Source organism: Aquila chrysaetos, chromosome 21 (genome assembly GCF_900496995.4).
Source record: "Aquila chrysaetos chrysaetos chromosome 21, bAquChr1.4, whole genome shotgun sequence".
In the NCBI taxonomy this organism is placed as follows: domain Eukaryota; kingdom Metazoa; phylum Chordata; class Aves; order Accipitriformes; family Accipitridae; genus Aquila; species Aquila chrysaetos.
This window is the reverse complement of record NC_044024.1, coordinates 10,499,496-10,514,585: the sequence shown is the minus strand read 5'-3', so window position 1 is coordinate 10,514,585 and position 15,090 is coordinate 10,499,496. Positions and strand designations below refer to the sequence as shown.

At 46.5% G+C, this 15,090-nt stretch overlaps 2 protein-coding genes across 7 annotated transcripts; one reads left to right on the top strand and one right to left on the bottom strand.

Moving 5' to 3' along the window:
• Positions 1–586: 586 nt before the first annotated feature.
• LOC115333685 (nyctalopin-like) lies at positions 587–2,036 on the bottom strand. The gene has a single exon (XM_029996980.1). The coding sequence runs from the start codon at positions 1,911–1,913 to the stop codon at positions 627–629; it is 1,287 nt and encodes a 428-aa protein (XP_029852840.1). The 5' UTR covers positions 1,914–2,036; the 3' UTR covers positions 587–626.
• Positions 2,037–2,162: 126 nt separating this feature from the next.
• Positions 2,163–14,790, top strand: AGTR2 (angiotensin II receptor type 2). Of its 6 annotated transcripts, none has more exons than XM_029997420.1 (4): positions 2,163–2,234; positions 3,186–3,262; positions 8,513–10,933; positions 12,631–14,790. In XM_029997420.1, the coding sequence occupies exon 4, from the start codon at positions 12,704–12,706 to the stop codon at positions 13,820–13,822; it is 1,119 nt and encodes a 372-aa protein (XP_029853280.1). In that variant the 5' UTR covers positions 2,163–2,234; positions 3,186–3,262; positions 8,513–10,933; positions 12,631–12,703; the 3' UTR covers positions 13,823–14,790. The 6 variants fall into 6 exon arrangements, with proteins under 6 accessions (XP_029853280.1, XP_029853277.1, XP_029853281.1 ...); XM_029997417.1 differs by having other exon boundaries at positions 3,186–8,930; positions 9,353–10,933; XM_029997421.1 differs by having other exon boundaries at positions 3,186–9,529; positions 10,785–10,933.
• Positions 14,791–15,090: the final 300 nt, after the last annotated feature.

Sequence of the window (15,090 nt, the reverse complement as noted above, 5' to 3'; positions counted from 1 at the left end):
TCCCTGAAACAAATTAGCTCTTTGCAGGGGTAAACGCAGAGCCGTGTTACCTGAGGCTCAGTACTGTGAGGAGCAGCTGAGTGATGAAATGTTTTACTGGGTGACATTTTCGCCCACTCCTCCAACACTGTCTTACACTCTTAATAGCAAAGCACCTCATGTGCCAGCTGTGGGAAGCTACCACATGTTCCCAGAGATGCTGATGGACTGAGCCTGTTCTAGGGACTCCAGATGTGCTGGAACATGTGCAATTTATTCCTACTTCAGCAGTACTCACAATATCCCCAGTGCGGGCTGAGCACAGGAAGGCAGCCCTTCCCTGAGAGATCACACGTGGCTGTGGTCAGTCTGGAAATGGCCATGGTGGGGCCATGCTTCCCGGCCCTGCATCACCCAGCACAAGCCCCAGCCCTGAACTTGCTAATGTGAGCTTCTCCTCTGCACATGAACATTTATATTGAATTTTGATATTAGTGTTTCAGATCTGAGCGTTGCCCATGAATGAAAGCATTTATTCCTATATAATAAAATCCTTCTATTTCCATATAAAACTCACCTGTAATGAAAACCATTGTTCACAAACAAATAGTGAGAAAATAAAAAATTTATTTATAATTTAAACGTTGTCAAAATGTGGCCACGGAACTGTCCCATCCCCTTGCAAAATACCATACGTGGCAGACAAGTGCCAGCGGGATGACCTTGCTGGGGAGAGTGGGGGGCCCGGAAGCCACGCTGGTACTGGCCACCCTGCACTTGTCTTCGCTTGCTGGCTCAGGCGGCACTGTGCAGTCCATCAGGTCCCCTGGATGGGGGACATCGAGTGCCGTCATGTTGTGAGGGCCCAGGAAGGCACAGTGCAGCCCTTTGATCGCTCCCCTCTGCGTTGCGGTCCACCGCCAGAACCAAAGCATCTTGCAGTTGCATTTCCAGGGATTGTGGGATAAAAACACGTACTTCAGTTTTGGCAGTTCAGCTAACAAGCGGATGGGGAGGGAGCTGAGGTTGTTCTTGCTCAGGTGAAGGAAGTGCAGCTTGTTTAAGTATGAGAAAGCAGAGTCTGAGATCGAGGAGATCTGGTTGTTGTTCAGGTACAAGTTTCTCAAGTTCAGCAGATGTCTGAAGGTGCAGTCGACAGCAGTGATTCTGTTGGCTTCAAGGTGCATGGTCTTGAGCTGGATCAACCCGTCGAAAAGCTGATTAGGCAAATCAGCGATGAAGTTGTGTCCTAAATTTAACATGCCCAATCTGAGAAGCTTTGTAAAAGCGCCATTTTGAATGATCCATATCCGATTCTTCCTGAGATTCAGATCGTACAAGCTTTCCAGGTCCTTCAGGGAATCTCTGCCAATGGCTTCTATGTGGTTGCCCTCCAGGGACAGCCTCATGAGACTGGAGAGGTTCCTAAAGGCTTGTGGGACATACCGCATGTTATTGGAGGCTAAATCAAGCCTTTCTAAAGAAGGCAGGTGTGAAAATAGAAGTGGGTGGATTTCGAAGATATTGCAGTGGGACAAATCCAGGCTGATGAGGTTTAATAGTCCTCTGAAAGTGTTTGCGTGCAGGTAGGTGAGGCGTGAGTTCCTGCTGAGGTGCAGCTCTCGCAGCTTGCTGAGAGAGTGGAAGGTCCCCGGGGACAGGAAAGTCAGATTGTTTCCATCTAGCCAGAGGCTGTGGAGGAAAGTCAGGTTTCTGAAGGTGTTGGTGGTGAGAATCCGCAAATAATTATTGGAGAGGTTTAGAGACACGGTGGATGCTGCTATTTCTCCAGGGAGGGCTCTCAGTCCGGCTCTGTTACAGTGGATAATCTCTTCAGGTGCACATTTGCACATGCTTGGGCATGAATCAGAGATATTCAGACTCAGTCCAGCCTTTGCTGCACAAGTAAATATAAATATAACAAGAAAAAACATGACCAGCCACAAGCCAGCCACCGCATCTAATACCTGATGGTTAGCAGAGAAGGAGGCAAGAAAAAGAGCATGTACCTTTTGGATAGGTGAACCGCGAGCATTGCAGCGTCGTTTGGGCTGTGCTTTTAGTGCACAGTGAAAATAAATTAGCTGGTCCTTCCTGCTGCAGACCAATGGGGATCAAGTCTTTAGGCAGATAAAAGCCGATTAAGTGCCGCCCTACTGTAAAGAGCATTACTGAGAGGCAGGGAGATTTCTCAGCTGAGCATCACGCTCTGACAGTGGTTTTTCCCACCTCCCGCCCTCTGCAAGCAGCAGCAGGTAACAGACTTCCCTCGGGACCTGTCTGGGAGAGGCTCCTGCTCCCGGGTTGATGACCATTCTCAGGATCTGTTTGGTAGTTTGCTCAAAAACACCTCTGTTTTGGGGGGGGCATTTTTGTACTTTTGTCCAGTTCGGGCTTCAGCAAAGGCAGCTGAGAGTGGCTCTGCCATCCGCATATGAGATGGGGGCTCTCACCCTGGTGTGGCTGCACATACTGGCAGGTGCCCTGGGCTCAGGCCATGGTCCGGACGCTGAGGAAAGTGGAGCTGCGACTGAGCCCTGAGCACAGCCTTGTCGATGCCTGTGACTCCTCTGCAGTAAAACGGGAGACTGTCAGGAGCTGTGCAAACCTCACGGTCCCTGCCAGCCGGGAATATGTGGGGGGAGTGCCATGTCCTGGTGGAGCCTCTTCTCAGGATAAGCCCTGAGCCATCTATGCGTGGTAAAAGATGATCCCCGTGGGTGAAATGTGGAGCACCCCAAGGGCACGCTGCCCTTCCCAGGGCGCTGCCTGTCTCCAGCAGGTCTGAAAATGCCACTGAGCAGGTGGAGCTGGGCTTGGGTCCCTAAAACCCCATGTCCTTGGGCCCCTCTCTGGTTTTTATCCTACATCCAGAGTGCAAAGGAAAAGTGCAATGGGGGGGCTGATTGATACATCCAGCAGCCAGGAATCAGCAATCTGCAGGCTGATTATTTTGCTTACGATGCCAAGAGGACTAGACCGGGGCCTTGCAGCTGATTTGTCAGCAGGGCAACCAGTGATGCAGTTGCTGCTCTTGTTTTTTCTCACTCTTTTAATTTTTGTTTTCCCCCTCACTTCTCTCTGCTGGAGTTCTCATGTTTTAGTTGTGTTTGAAGCACCTTCTGTCAGCCCCCTCCCTTCAGGTGCATTTCCCTGCTTTTAGTTTCTTGTTCTGTCTCAGCTTTTTTCTTTTTCATGTTTTACAGGTTTCCTTTCTCTCCCCTGCTCTGCCAGCTCTGTCCAGACAGTGGCCTAAAACCCCAAATATATGGTACGGCCAAGGGTAAGTGTGAATTGGACAAATTTGCAGATCCATTGTTTTCTCAGCAGAAGCAGATTAGGTTTCCTGTGCTGTTAAATTGCTGTGTTGGCTTCAGCTAGTTCTGTTTTCTTCTTCATTTTTTCAAGAAACAACCCCCCAAAGAACAGCTTCTCCCTGGAAGCTTGGCTGGGATGGCCGTGTTGTGTAATGGAGACCATCTTCCAGCTGTAAACAACATCATTTATTTAGTTAGACAGGCTTTACCGCAGTGTTACTAGGGGCCAAAAGCTGGTTTTCACGCTGAGAGCAGCGGTGATGGCACCTTGCTAAGGGGCTTGTCCTGGGAGCCCCGGAAGAAGGTGGAAATGTGCGCTGCTCATCCCATCCAGCTACTCACATCTGGGGCTATGCCAAAGGTTTTGGTGGGTGAATCTTTGTTTTCTGTATTCCCAGCTCAGCTGGGACTGCTCTTTTGAGGACCTCACTTTGGAGGGGTGACCTGCTGCTGGGATCTCCACAGCTTCTCTTACCTCCTGCTGCAGCACAGCTGTGAATATCCATTGCTCCACGACTTTGCCTGTGCAGCCCTGTGAAGGAGGCAGGTTTCTGCTGGTCTCTGTGCAGGATGCGTGAGCTGCTCTGTGTCTGCTATGAATGGTCTCACCTCTAGCTGAAGTTTTGTAGCTCAGGCCGGCGAAGATGGATCACTTACTCTGGTGTCCTTTTCATTCTACACAGGCTTTATTTCTGGCTGTAATTCCAGCAGTGTTGCCATGTTCTATCCCTTAGTTAAGCCCTGTGCTCTCTCTAATGCTCCTTGATTTCATATTGGAAATTTTCAGAGATGAAAAGCATGCCGCTCTTAGAGCTCATCATTGCCAGATGTTGCTTAACTGGATTAAAATATAGTGGTGAAACAGGACCACACGGCTGTACAATGTCTCCTTGCTTCAGAGCCTGTAGGCCCAAGGAAGCCCGTAAGTATCAAAATGACCAGATCTTTACACCTTGTCGTGGGTTTGGCAATTCCAGCTGCTCCCTGTAACGATTCCATCATGCATGGGGGGGGTGGCAGCTGCCTTGTCAGGATTTCAGCTCTGGTTGCAGCAGCCCTTGGGGTGGAAGGAACACAGCAGTATGCCATCACTGAACACTGTGGAAAGCTAAACCTTTGCTGGGGGCTGAGTGCTCCTTTGCAAGAAGCGCTCAGCATTGCCTATCCAGCTTCAGCTTCCTGAGCATCATTGCTGCAGTCAGCCGTAGCCAGCATCACTAGCATATCAGATGCTGCAGAGACAAGGTAAAGACATCGTCCTTGAGAAGAACAGCCACATGATTTTTCTCTCTAGCTACGTTTTTAACAAACACTTTCCCACTATGGTCCATTCAATTATGAGCATTCAGCTCTTGGGCGGTCTTTTCCAGGCTCAGCTCTTTGTGCTCCACATGCAGGGATTTTGGTTGTCTCAGTCCATCTGCTAGGAGGGTTTTCTGGAGTGCATCATGTGTTTTGGCTGAGGTGGCTCATCCTTCCGGCTCTAATGGAAAGGCTGAGCCACTGCAGGTCTTCTGTTAAAATGTATTCCACCCATTGCATGACCATGATTGTGTTTTGTCTTTTCTTCAGTAACTGATTTATCTGACATTTGGGATTTATAGCCCAGCACACCCACTTCAGAAATTGTTTGTAGCTGATGTCAAGAGCCTTGCCTAATACTGTAGATTTTAAGGACCTGTATTCTCTACAGGATCGAGGTTTGATACAAGCAGTCCAAACATCTACTTTGGGGTGGTCTTGCTGGTCTAATGAGTTGAAGGAGCAAAGTTTGCTTTCTTTAGACTTTCTGGTGGGAAAAGGTAGGGTGAGCAGAATTGCTTAATAGCTTTGTTGATTAAAAAAAGGATTAAATAAGTTGGAATACCCAAGTGTCAGGAATATTCTGACTTCCCCAAAGCTTTATCTAGCTGGTGAACTCTTTCATGTGTATCTCAGCATTTTTGGTACATAAGAGAAATTCCTGACAAAAACACTTAAAAAGTGGGAAATTAAGCTTGCAGTGAGTATAGTTCAAAACAGCAAAGGAAGGAAGATTTTTATTCTTAATGGATCTCTGGAAAGAGACCCCCTGAGTACTCTGTAGCTCTATAAAACTGGCCACGGAGTCCTAGCTCTTCCTAAAAAATCACTTTGAGACCCTAAAAAGAAATGTGAAGTATGCTCCCACATCGTTCAAATGCCGAGTTATATACAGATATATTAATACTAATAAAGCCAAAGTTAGACAGGAGGGAGCTCTCTCCCACAAGCTGTGGGCATCAATGTCTTGACTTCTACTGGTTATCACAGCAACTCATCTGGGAGAAGTGAGCAGGAGAAAATTACCTGTGATGAAAAATTGTTCTTTATGAAAGCTGAATGTGGATTCCCGTTCTGATCTGGCTGAGCAGATCTCAATTGCAGAAATGCTGTGCTTCAGCCATAGCAGCGTCAGCGGGATTTAGGCTCTATGCCCATTGTGGGCAAGCCCTGGTGGTTTATCTTTATCTAGGGCCATGGCTCAGAGCTGTGCAGCACTCAGGAATGGAGCTCTGGCCAAGACCCGCTGCCTTCAGCAAGGCCAGGCGTGCTGCGGTGCTCTCCCCAAGAGCAGGCAGCGGTGCCAGGGCGCATGTGTACTTGCTGCCTTTAATAGCATCGGGTGCAGCATGTTTTCAAAGGCATTTATGTGCTTGTTTTCTTTACTACTTTTAGTAACTTGTAAAATGCTCACAGCCAATTATTTGAACAAACAATGTCATGGATGATAATCTCAGTCTTGGCAGCGCTATCAGCTGGACACAAACATCTCAGAAGAAATGCTTTGGAAAAGTTTTCTGGATGCTGGAGGTGGAAGGGGCGTCCCTCTTCCCTCCAAACTGCCTCTGCCACACTCTAGACGCTGAACTGCTTCAAAAACTGACTTCTTCCAGTGTGGAAGGTCCGTTGAATGGGACCAGAGCTCTCTGATACTGTACTCTAATGGGTCCTGGCTGGGTGGCCCTTGGGTTCACCACTGTGCTGCTGTAAAGGGGAAAAGCAGAGCTTTCCCCAGGCCTGCTCAGTGCTTCCATGTGAAATCATGGCTCCAGGAGGGAAAGTGAAACACTGACCAAGGTCTTCACTTTAAAAATGCTACTAATTGTCCCTCCTGGCCAAAACACTGGGTTTGCAGACACCCACTGTCAGACCTGGTCATGCTTCAGAGGTACATGAGACAGTGTTAAGACCCAGCATGCCAAGGCAAGAACCAAGGATGCTGGGTGCGAGCAGGACCCACTGCCTTGGCCATCAATTTTCAACTGGTTGCTGCTTACAACCTCTCTCCTCCCTAAGGCCCCAAAAAGGATGAGAGAAAGCAGCCTTCTCTGCAGGAGTGCTCTGGTGCTGGGGAAGGACGAGGTAGATACTCCAATCTTACTTGCAAGACTGAGCAATTAATCCCTAAATAAACCCTTAAACAAACAAATGCGGGAAGCAGGAATGCATATAAAAGTTTATGGAGTGCTAGGGGAACCCAGCTGCAGGCGGGATGGTTTCGGTGAGCGTGTGCAAAAGGCCTGTCATTCGGCATGATGCAAATGCACTACCCGGCATGATGGAAATCATCACTCCTCCAGCAGTCTGTGGGTGCTGGATCCCCTCCTCCTGCCGCCAGTGCTCGGGCCAGGGAGTCAGGGCATCCTGCTGTAAATCAGCAACAGAGGAATCAGAGCCATACTGACCTACGTTGGGTTATGCATCCTGGGGAGCACATGTATGAGAGATTTTTTTTCCCCTTTTCCATTCTCCAAAAGGAACAAATCAAGCCCATGAATACAGTCTGCATCTGGATCCCACACTGGTTTGAAGATTTGGCAGGCTGTCAAGGTTTAACCTCAAGAGCTGGCTCTGACAGTCTGCTGGCACAGTCAGACACACTGCCTGTTCAGAATGTTTCATCCCTGACAGCAGCACTTTCCTGCAAAAACCAAGACCTAGGACTTGGAGTGTATGAATCCTTTTTTTTTTTTTTAATTTGCAGAACTGATCAGAAGTTGCTTTTTGAATTGTGTGTGTGTGTGGTTTTGTGGGAGTGGGGTTGTTTGGGTTTGGGTTTGCTTGTGGTTTTTTTAAATGCTTCTAGTGACCTCTAGGTGCATGAGCTCAAGGATAGAAAGGTAAACCTGAGTGCTGCATGTGAACATGCAGGAAAATTTCTTGCTTCTCTTGACTTGTGATTTTTTTTTATTATTTTTTGTTTTCCTTGGTATAAAAGACATGCATAAAATCCTTCCCCAAATACATGCCCCAGGAAGCACTAACTCCTCACCATTTAACATCAAATAGGTCATCTTGTGGTGAAAACTCCCAGCTTTTGCAACCTTCCAGCCAGATGAATGGTAAAAAGGCCGAAGACTGCGCCCGTGCTGAGCTGTGTGCTGGGCTCTGATGCAGTGACCCATGTGCTGGATTAACCAGCCTGGCTGTACAAGCTGCACAGACATGTCCTGCAAGCTCAGGGGGCATTAGCTCAGCTGCAGCACTACATGGCACAATGTTGGCTTGCATACGGACAGCTTGGGCATCCGTACCAGGTGTACCTTCTATTTCACAGCCATTCGTTACAGGCAATGCTCAAAAATAGCGGGAGGAAGAAAGATGTAGCGGGGGAATACAAGAGGGAGGGGGTTTGTACATTGGCTAAATAGAGCTTTGGAGTGACATCTTGGGATCAGATAAGGAATCAGATGCATTGAGCACTGGCGGGGGGAAGAATGGGAGCAAGATTTGGCAAAGGGCAGCCTGAGGTATGACCCCCATTGCACCAGGTGCATCAGACCCATGTCTTGTCTACAAAGAGGTATGAACCCAGCACAAAGTTTCAAACAGTTTTGGGGGTAGAACAGAATAGACAGAGTCAGTATCTGTGAGGATCAGAAGTGTTTCTTATCTTTTCAAAATAAACATTCTTATGCATTTGACTTTTTCCCCTGCTTACAAAGCACACTGGATATTTGGTGAAGGATGGAGCAAGATCTTTCACCGGTCGTTTGTGTGCAAAGCACCTAGCAGCAAGAATTCCTGGCTGAGGGTGTCCTAACATGCTGTTAGTAAAAAATTGAATGAATATGGGTCAGAGTGAGTGCCAACATCTCAGGTAACTTGTCTGAGAGCCAGCAGGCCTTCAGACCCAAGGCAGGGTATGTGCAGGGGGGATTGGTGGCAAAACGTACATTTCTTCTCCTTTGCAGTTGGACAAGTGACCTCTGCACTTGCACATCCCACGTATTCCTACTGACCTGCTTGGTAGAGGTTTGGTTTGAAGAAAGGACAGAGTTCTTGCAGCATGTCTCTAGAAGGTGCATAATGCCTCTTGAACTAAACAACAAGTCTCCTAGTAGTGGTTGTAGAATGCGGGAACTGAGTGCAAATCTTCATCTTAAAGCTTTTAGGTTAAGCCTTGACTTTTTCAGCCCCCAAGCTATTATGGATGTTACTGTTTCCTTTACAAATTTTGTTTATTTTTTTGTTGAGTAATGCAAATTTCAGCGGTTCCAGGGTGCCTCCTCTGCCTTTTCCATGACAACCTCAAAGAAAGGTGAAAAGGAATGAGTGGGAAAAGGAAGAGGAAGAGATGCCCCAAAATCAAACTAAATATTTATGGAATGGGTGAGTGTGTGCATTGAGGAGGGTCATATATATATATATATATCTTGAAATAACAAGGATATGCTAACACGTATGTTTGTCTAACTCTGGCTGTGACATGCAGCGCTTGAGCCTTTGGGACAGATGAGGTCTCCCATCCTGTGCAGTGATTTGATATTACCCTCCCTCAAGATACTGTGATGTTTGGGTCTGTTTCTGTTTTATCTGCTCCCAGCATGTAATTTCATTGAGCTATTTCAGCTTGCTTTCCCTTCTAGTGTTTGCCCCAAGCACAGGCACTGTGCGTGCTTGCAGCCTGACAGTCCTGACCACTGACTGCTTTGTCATTGTGTCTATGAAGCAGTAAATCAGGTGCACTGTGATAAATAGAAATGCTGCGTGGGATTCCCCTTCTTTAAATAACCCAGTGTCCTTTTGCACAGAAATGCCAAGAACTGGACTCTTAATATGAGGCAGATAAAGCCAAAAGCTGCCAAGGACTCCTCTCCCTGCCTTGAGAAGTAGTGCTCTCCTCCAGGGGATGGATATGAGTTTGCTGATGAGCTTTTCTAGCACTCTGTGCAGCTCTTTCTGAATCAAAGACACAGCTGGGCAGAAAGGTGAGTTTGTTCTCCACAGCCTGCTCAGCCCTTGGTTCCTCTGAAAATGCTGGTAAAAGGCTATTTTCCCTGTTGCATCATTCTTCTGGGTCACCTTGCTGTAAGCAGAGCTGGTTATAGAGCCTGTGGTGCCTGTTGCATCTGGTGTGCTATACAGTCCCAGAGCAGGGGCAGGCACTGGGGTTCCCCCAAGCCACCACGGCTGGATACCCCTCGCTGCAAGGCTGCGCCAGTGTTCAAAGAATGGGATGAGCTTGGGTCCAGCCCCAGCTGGTGATGGACAGCCAGCCAGCAGCACCTGGCTGGGGCAAAGGAGCATGTCACTAGCAGGGACTTCTGTGGTTGCTTTCCATCTGGCACATGCAGCCTTGCCTGGTAAGCACAGCACACGTGTCCCCAGTAGATGGGCTGCTGCTGCAGAGGAGATCACATTCAGGGTATCAGGGCAAAACGTTTAAGGCTTACGGATACTTACTTTGCCCCAGTACTCATCCTCCAGGAGCTCCCTTGGAGCTCCTTCCAGGGGGCGGAGGCTGGGGCCAGACGGACCGTGTGACGCGAGGAAGAAGCAGATGTAAAAACTCAGTTTTGCATGAATGGGAAGTCGGTGTGAACACGCAGCCTTGCCGATCTGCTCTCTTTCGTTGTGTGCTACCCCAGTGCAGCCTCAGAGCCGAGCCTGCTCTCTGCCATGTGGATTTGTCCTGCTGCCCTCCTCGGTTCGAGCAGTGTGCATGTCTTTGCAAGGACGCGGGCAGTGGATTTCCCATCCTACTAAATAGGAGAAAGGATCATCCCCCTTACACAGGCAATGCTGGTGTGAATGCTGTGATGTTCCTCTGCTTTCTGTCTCTGTGTGTCCACATTACGGTCAGCTCTGCCAGAACTAACAGCCTATTCCGCTCTCAAATGTTAGCAAGTGCTGGGACTCCACAGAGTGCATGGGAATCCCCCTGCCCTCAGAGATGCCTGAATCCTTGCATGGAGGCTCACATGTATTGCATGTACACCTTGGGGGCAGAAGAGGCTTGCGTGTGGGTGTATCCTCCTGGCTCAAGAGCTGCAGTAGAAAACTGCAGAGATATTTGTGTGAATTTCCTTTTTCTTTCTTGCCTTTTTATTTTTTTTTGGATGTCTTGTTCTTCTCCCCTGATTTACTGCATGTGCTCACGTGGCTTTGGAAAGTTGGAAAGGGGGGTTCTCAAACTGTTTTCCTTCCAAAAGGAAAAGAAGCTGGCAGGCGTTCATATTTCAGTTCTCGAGTTATGTAGGTTAAAGTCTCCCAGTGGGAAAATGGAAGATATGAGAGATCAGATTGCCGGTGGTGATACTCGCTAAAAGGAAAACAGAAAAAAGGAGCACGTAATTCTAGAGCTACATCCAGACGAATGAGAGGTTTGAGAGGTATGTTTTCTATCTGCTGTTAGAACATGATTTCCATTGATTTGATTCAATTTGTGATTAAATGCCTCATTGTATCTTAAGTAATAGTGTAAGTAATAGGAATGACTAATTTAGAAGCAGATTCTAAGCCACCAGTTGTTCATGTGCGGGGGGGGGGAGTGCATTTGTCAATGAAACCTTGTTCTCAATAATGTAGCTAAAATTAATTATGGAGTGGTCCCTCTGTTAGGAGTGTGAGATACATAATGCTTTGTGACTAGTTCTGAGATTTCAGCTTCTGTAGGTTGAAGTGAGGGGTTCAGGACATGATCATTAAGGGCAAAATGGGGCTGCAGACCCTCTCCTGAATCTTTGTCATCCTCAAACGAAAAGCCTTCCTCTGGTTTAAGACATATTTGCTTATAGAACGTGGGCTTGTGATCCAGTATTTGGAAATTTAAATACCGGCACTCTGCAGAAATGTGCATTAATATTCTCCAATTGAATTTTCATTGTTGAGACAATATAATTAAAATAAATTTTTTGTCAGTATGTTCAAAGTAGCATATTGCATATTTTGCATTGAGCAGATGATAAGCTACGGTACACTAAACTGTTAATACAGAAAAATACATTTGAAATGACTAGTTGCCTTCTGTTAAATGAGAGATCATTGCCCAACTCCATTGTCTTGTCTTGGTCAAAATTTCTGTTGTTTTTAGGGCCCCTTGAGAATTCTTAAATGCCTGACTGGTTCCAGAAGGACTTAATTAAAAAGGAATTGTCTCTTTCTATCATGTAAAATAAAATATTTGGGTATGATATCTTCTTTATTGACTGTAAAGTCTTAAAGTTTGAAAAATGCCCTGCTTAGAGTGCAGACACAAGCTGTTGAACTGGAACAAAGACAGACCTGTCAATTAACTTTCTGATTTTAGGTGTTTTGTAGCTACATTTTCCCCTACTGAAACTCAGTCCTGATCTTTCTAAATGAATGTCAAATACTACAGTTAAATCCAATGCCTGCAAGGACTGAGTACTTGGCTGTCTATTGCTTGTATCTACATTGAAAATATTTCTTTTACTCTTGTGAGGGCAGGAGATGCAGATTTGCTTTGAGAAGGACTCTGACAGTAAATGGTATTTTGTAAAGACCTTTCAGTGTCTTTGTATCCAGCCCTGTGAATTTTAAAAACATCAAAGCTTGCTTTCCTAATAGCCTTGTTTAAAAGGCTGCTTTCGTGCCTGTGAAGTCCCAGGAGACCCTCAGGTGTGAAGTACCTGATCCCCACTGGCGAGTGCTGCCTTTCTACATTATTTTAACTGTGCAGAGTGCTGGAAATAGTATGAGAAAGCTGAGAAAAGGATCATGAGGAGCTTCGGTGGTGTCTTTTGTCACAGAAGTTCCCGAAGTATCTCCAGCTCCTTAGTCAATAATTTTTCTGCTCTACTGGCCACAGAAAGCACCATTCGTAATCACAGATAAAACCCAGCTGCTCGCTTCTCTGCCAGGCTAATTAAAAAGTGCTGTGACCTCCCTAGGGCTAGTTGTGTCCTGTCAGTGGGATGGACGAAAGGAGTCCAGCAGGGTTGCCTGGTATTTCAGCACTCAGCTTACTGACATAAGTTGAAATGGTTTTTATTTTATTGTGACTGTGTGATTCCAGAGCTAAGAGGGCTGCAGAGTGCATGTCTAACAGACAGTTTCTGACCTGCAGGTGAGCAATGTGATAGAAAAGTGCTGCTAGCACATGAATTTCCTGCAGAATCTCCCTTTTTACTGGCACCAACATGCAGAGCAACTACTCCCTGGTCGTCACCACCAGAGAAACTCTCCAAGTCCTCCATACATCACTGACAAACTCATCGGCTGCATCGCGCTCGCCCCCTCCCTGCCCACTTATCTCTTCAGATTATCAGTTTTCACTAATTCCAGCACTCTTCTCTGTGGTTTTTGTTCTGGGGTTGGTTGGCAACAGTGTGGTGGTTGTGGTGCTTTGTCATCACAGTGGCCCCAAAATAGTTGCTAATATCTACATTTTCAACCTGGCCATGGCGGATCTGCTATGCCTCGCCACGCTTCCCTTCTGGGCTACCTACTACGCGCAGGGGTACAACTGGCTTTTTGGGTCTCTCATGTGCAAAATCTCCAGTTCTGTCTTGTGCTTGAACATGTTTGCAAGTATATTTTTCATTACGTGCATGAGTGTGGACCGGTACCACGCTATTGTCCATCCTATTCGTTCTCAAAGAAGAACTCCAGAACAAGCTTATTTTATAGCACTGGTTGTGTGGGGCCTTGCCTGTTCATCTTCCCTCCCAACTTTTTATTTCCGTGACACTCAATACATTGAAAGCTTGGGGGTCAATGCTTGCATTATGGCCTTTCCTCATGAGAATTATGCGAAATGGTCTGTGGCAACAGCCTTCCTGAAAAATGCACTCGGTTTCTTCATCCCCTTGGCAGTGATCACCACGTGCTACATCTGGATCAGAATGCACTTGCTCAAAGCACAGGAGTTTGGGAAAAACAAGCAGAAGAGGGACAAAGTCCTAAAGCTGGTGGCTGCTGTTGTTGTGGCCTTCTTAATTTCCTGGCTTCCATTCCACATTTTAACATTTTTGGATGCTTTGGCTCATATGAACATCATTAACAACTGTGACGTGACAGGGATCATCGACACAGCACTGCCATTCAGCATCTGCATGGCATTTGCCAACAGCTGCATCAACCCTTTGCTGTACTGCTTTATTGGGAACCAGTTCCAGGAGAAGCTCCATCGCTTGTTTAAGCGACAAGTTTGTCAGTTCAACAGCCATCAAGAAAGCTCTTCTTTGAGGAAAGGGAGCTACTTCAGAGATGCTGAGACCCCCGTGGGCAGGGAAGGGGGGCCCGAGTCCTTGCTGTAGGCACTGGGGCATGATGTGGGGCCATGTCAGTGCAGCTGGCTGTCCCTGCAGTGGTGACACTCCTCTCTCCTGTTGCCTTTGTTTTGTGCCCATTCATTCATCAGCTGTTTGAAGGAGAATCTGGTTTTCTCATACATGGGGATTTATTTTTCCTTCCTTTCTGCAATGAGCACTCAATTTTTACATAGAGAGAAGATTTGGGCAAATAAATATATTGATGGCATTTTAAATATCAGCTTCTGCATGGCTGAGATCAGGCGAGTGTTTAGTGTAACACAAAAAGCCAAAATATACCAAAGGACCATTGCAAGATAGCTACAATTGCTTAGGTGCTGAGTATTATTCCCTAAGCTGATTTTCTAAAAGAGATTCTCACTAAAGAATGTGTAAATAAAGCAGTGCAGATACTTCTGTACCTATCTGTAAGAAAATATTTTGACCTTGATTTTTATATATATATATATATATTATTTTTAAAAAATGTATGGCTAGAGATGTCGTATGTAAAATGCATCAAATATACCTCCTGCCTGCTTAGGCCTGGGATCCTCAGAACAGGTGGAGACATAGTTCTGCAAACTGCTGGAGGCAGGAGAGTAGCCTTGGAGGAAAGTACAACCACATGCATGTTTTTATACCTTTCTCATAGCAGGTAACATGTTCGCAGGCCAGACGGTCCTTTGCTTTGTTTCAGTGTGGTCACTTTTGACAGTAATGCCCCAGGAACATGCTATGTCCCGCTGCTGCTTGGGCATGCTGAGTCCCACGAACTGTCCAGCAGCCTTCAGGGAAAGGATTTGTTGATTGTCTAGAGTTTTTGCATTTTAAATGTCAATTGCTACTGGAATTTTGAGGTACTGTGTACAGAAAGCCTAAGTGACAATGTGTTAACACCCAGAAGCAAAACCATGGTGTGACTTACCCACATCTCAGTATGGGATTTTGCTAATTTGTAAATAAAAGAAAGAGGGGGGGGGAAAAAAACCCTATTTGGCAAATACTGATTCTATTTTGAGGTCACTTCTTTTGATGATTATTTGAAATTTTCTTTTGCTGGAGAGATACTGGTCCTTGTGGATCCTTCCGAAAGGATCATATTTGATAGGATTAGTCTAAAAGGGATCTGTTTGCACCTTGCTCAATTGCCAGCAGGTTGTCCCCAGGCTGGGTGACCCAGGGTGACCGAAAGATCATTAGTAGTTTTGGGTCAGAAATTATACCTGCCGGTTGGGTAACCAGGAGTCTGGCCTCCCTGGAAGTCCCAACAC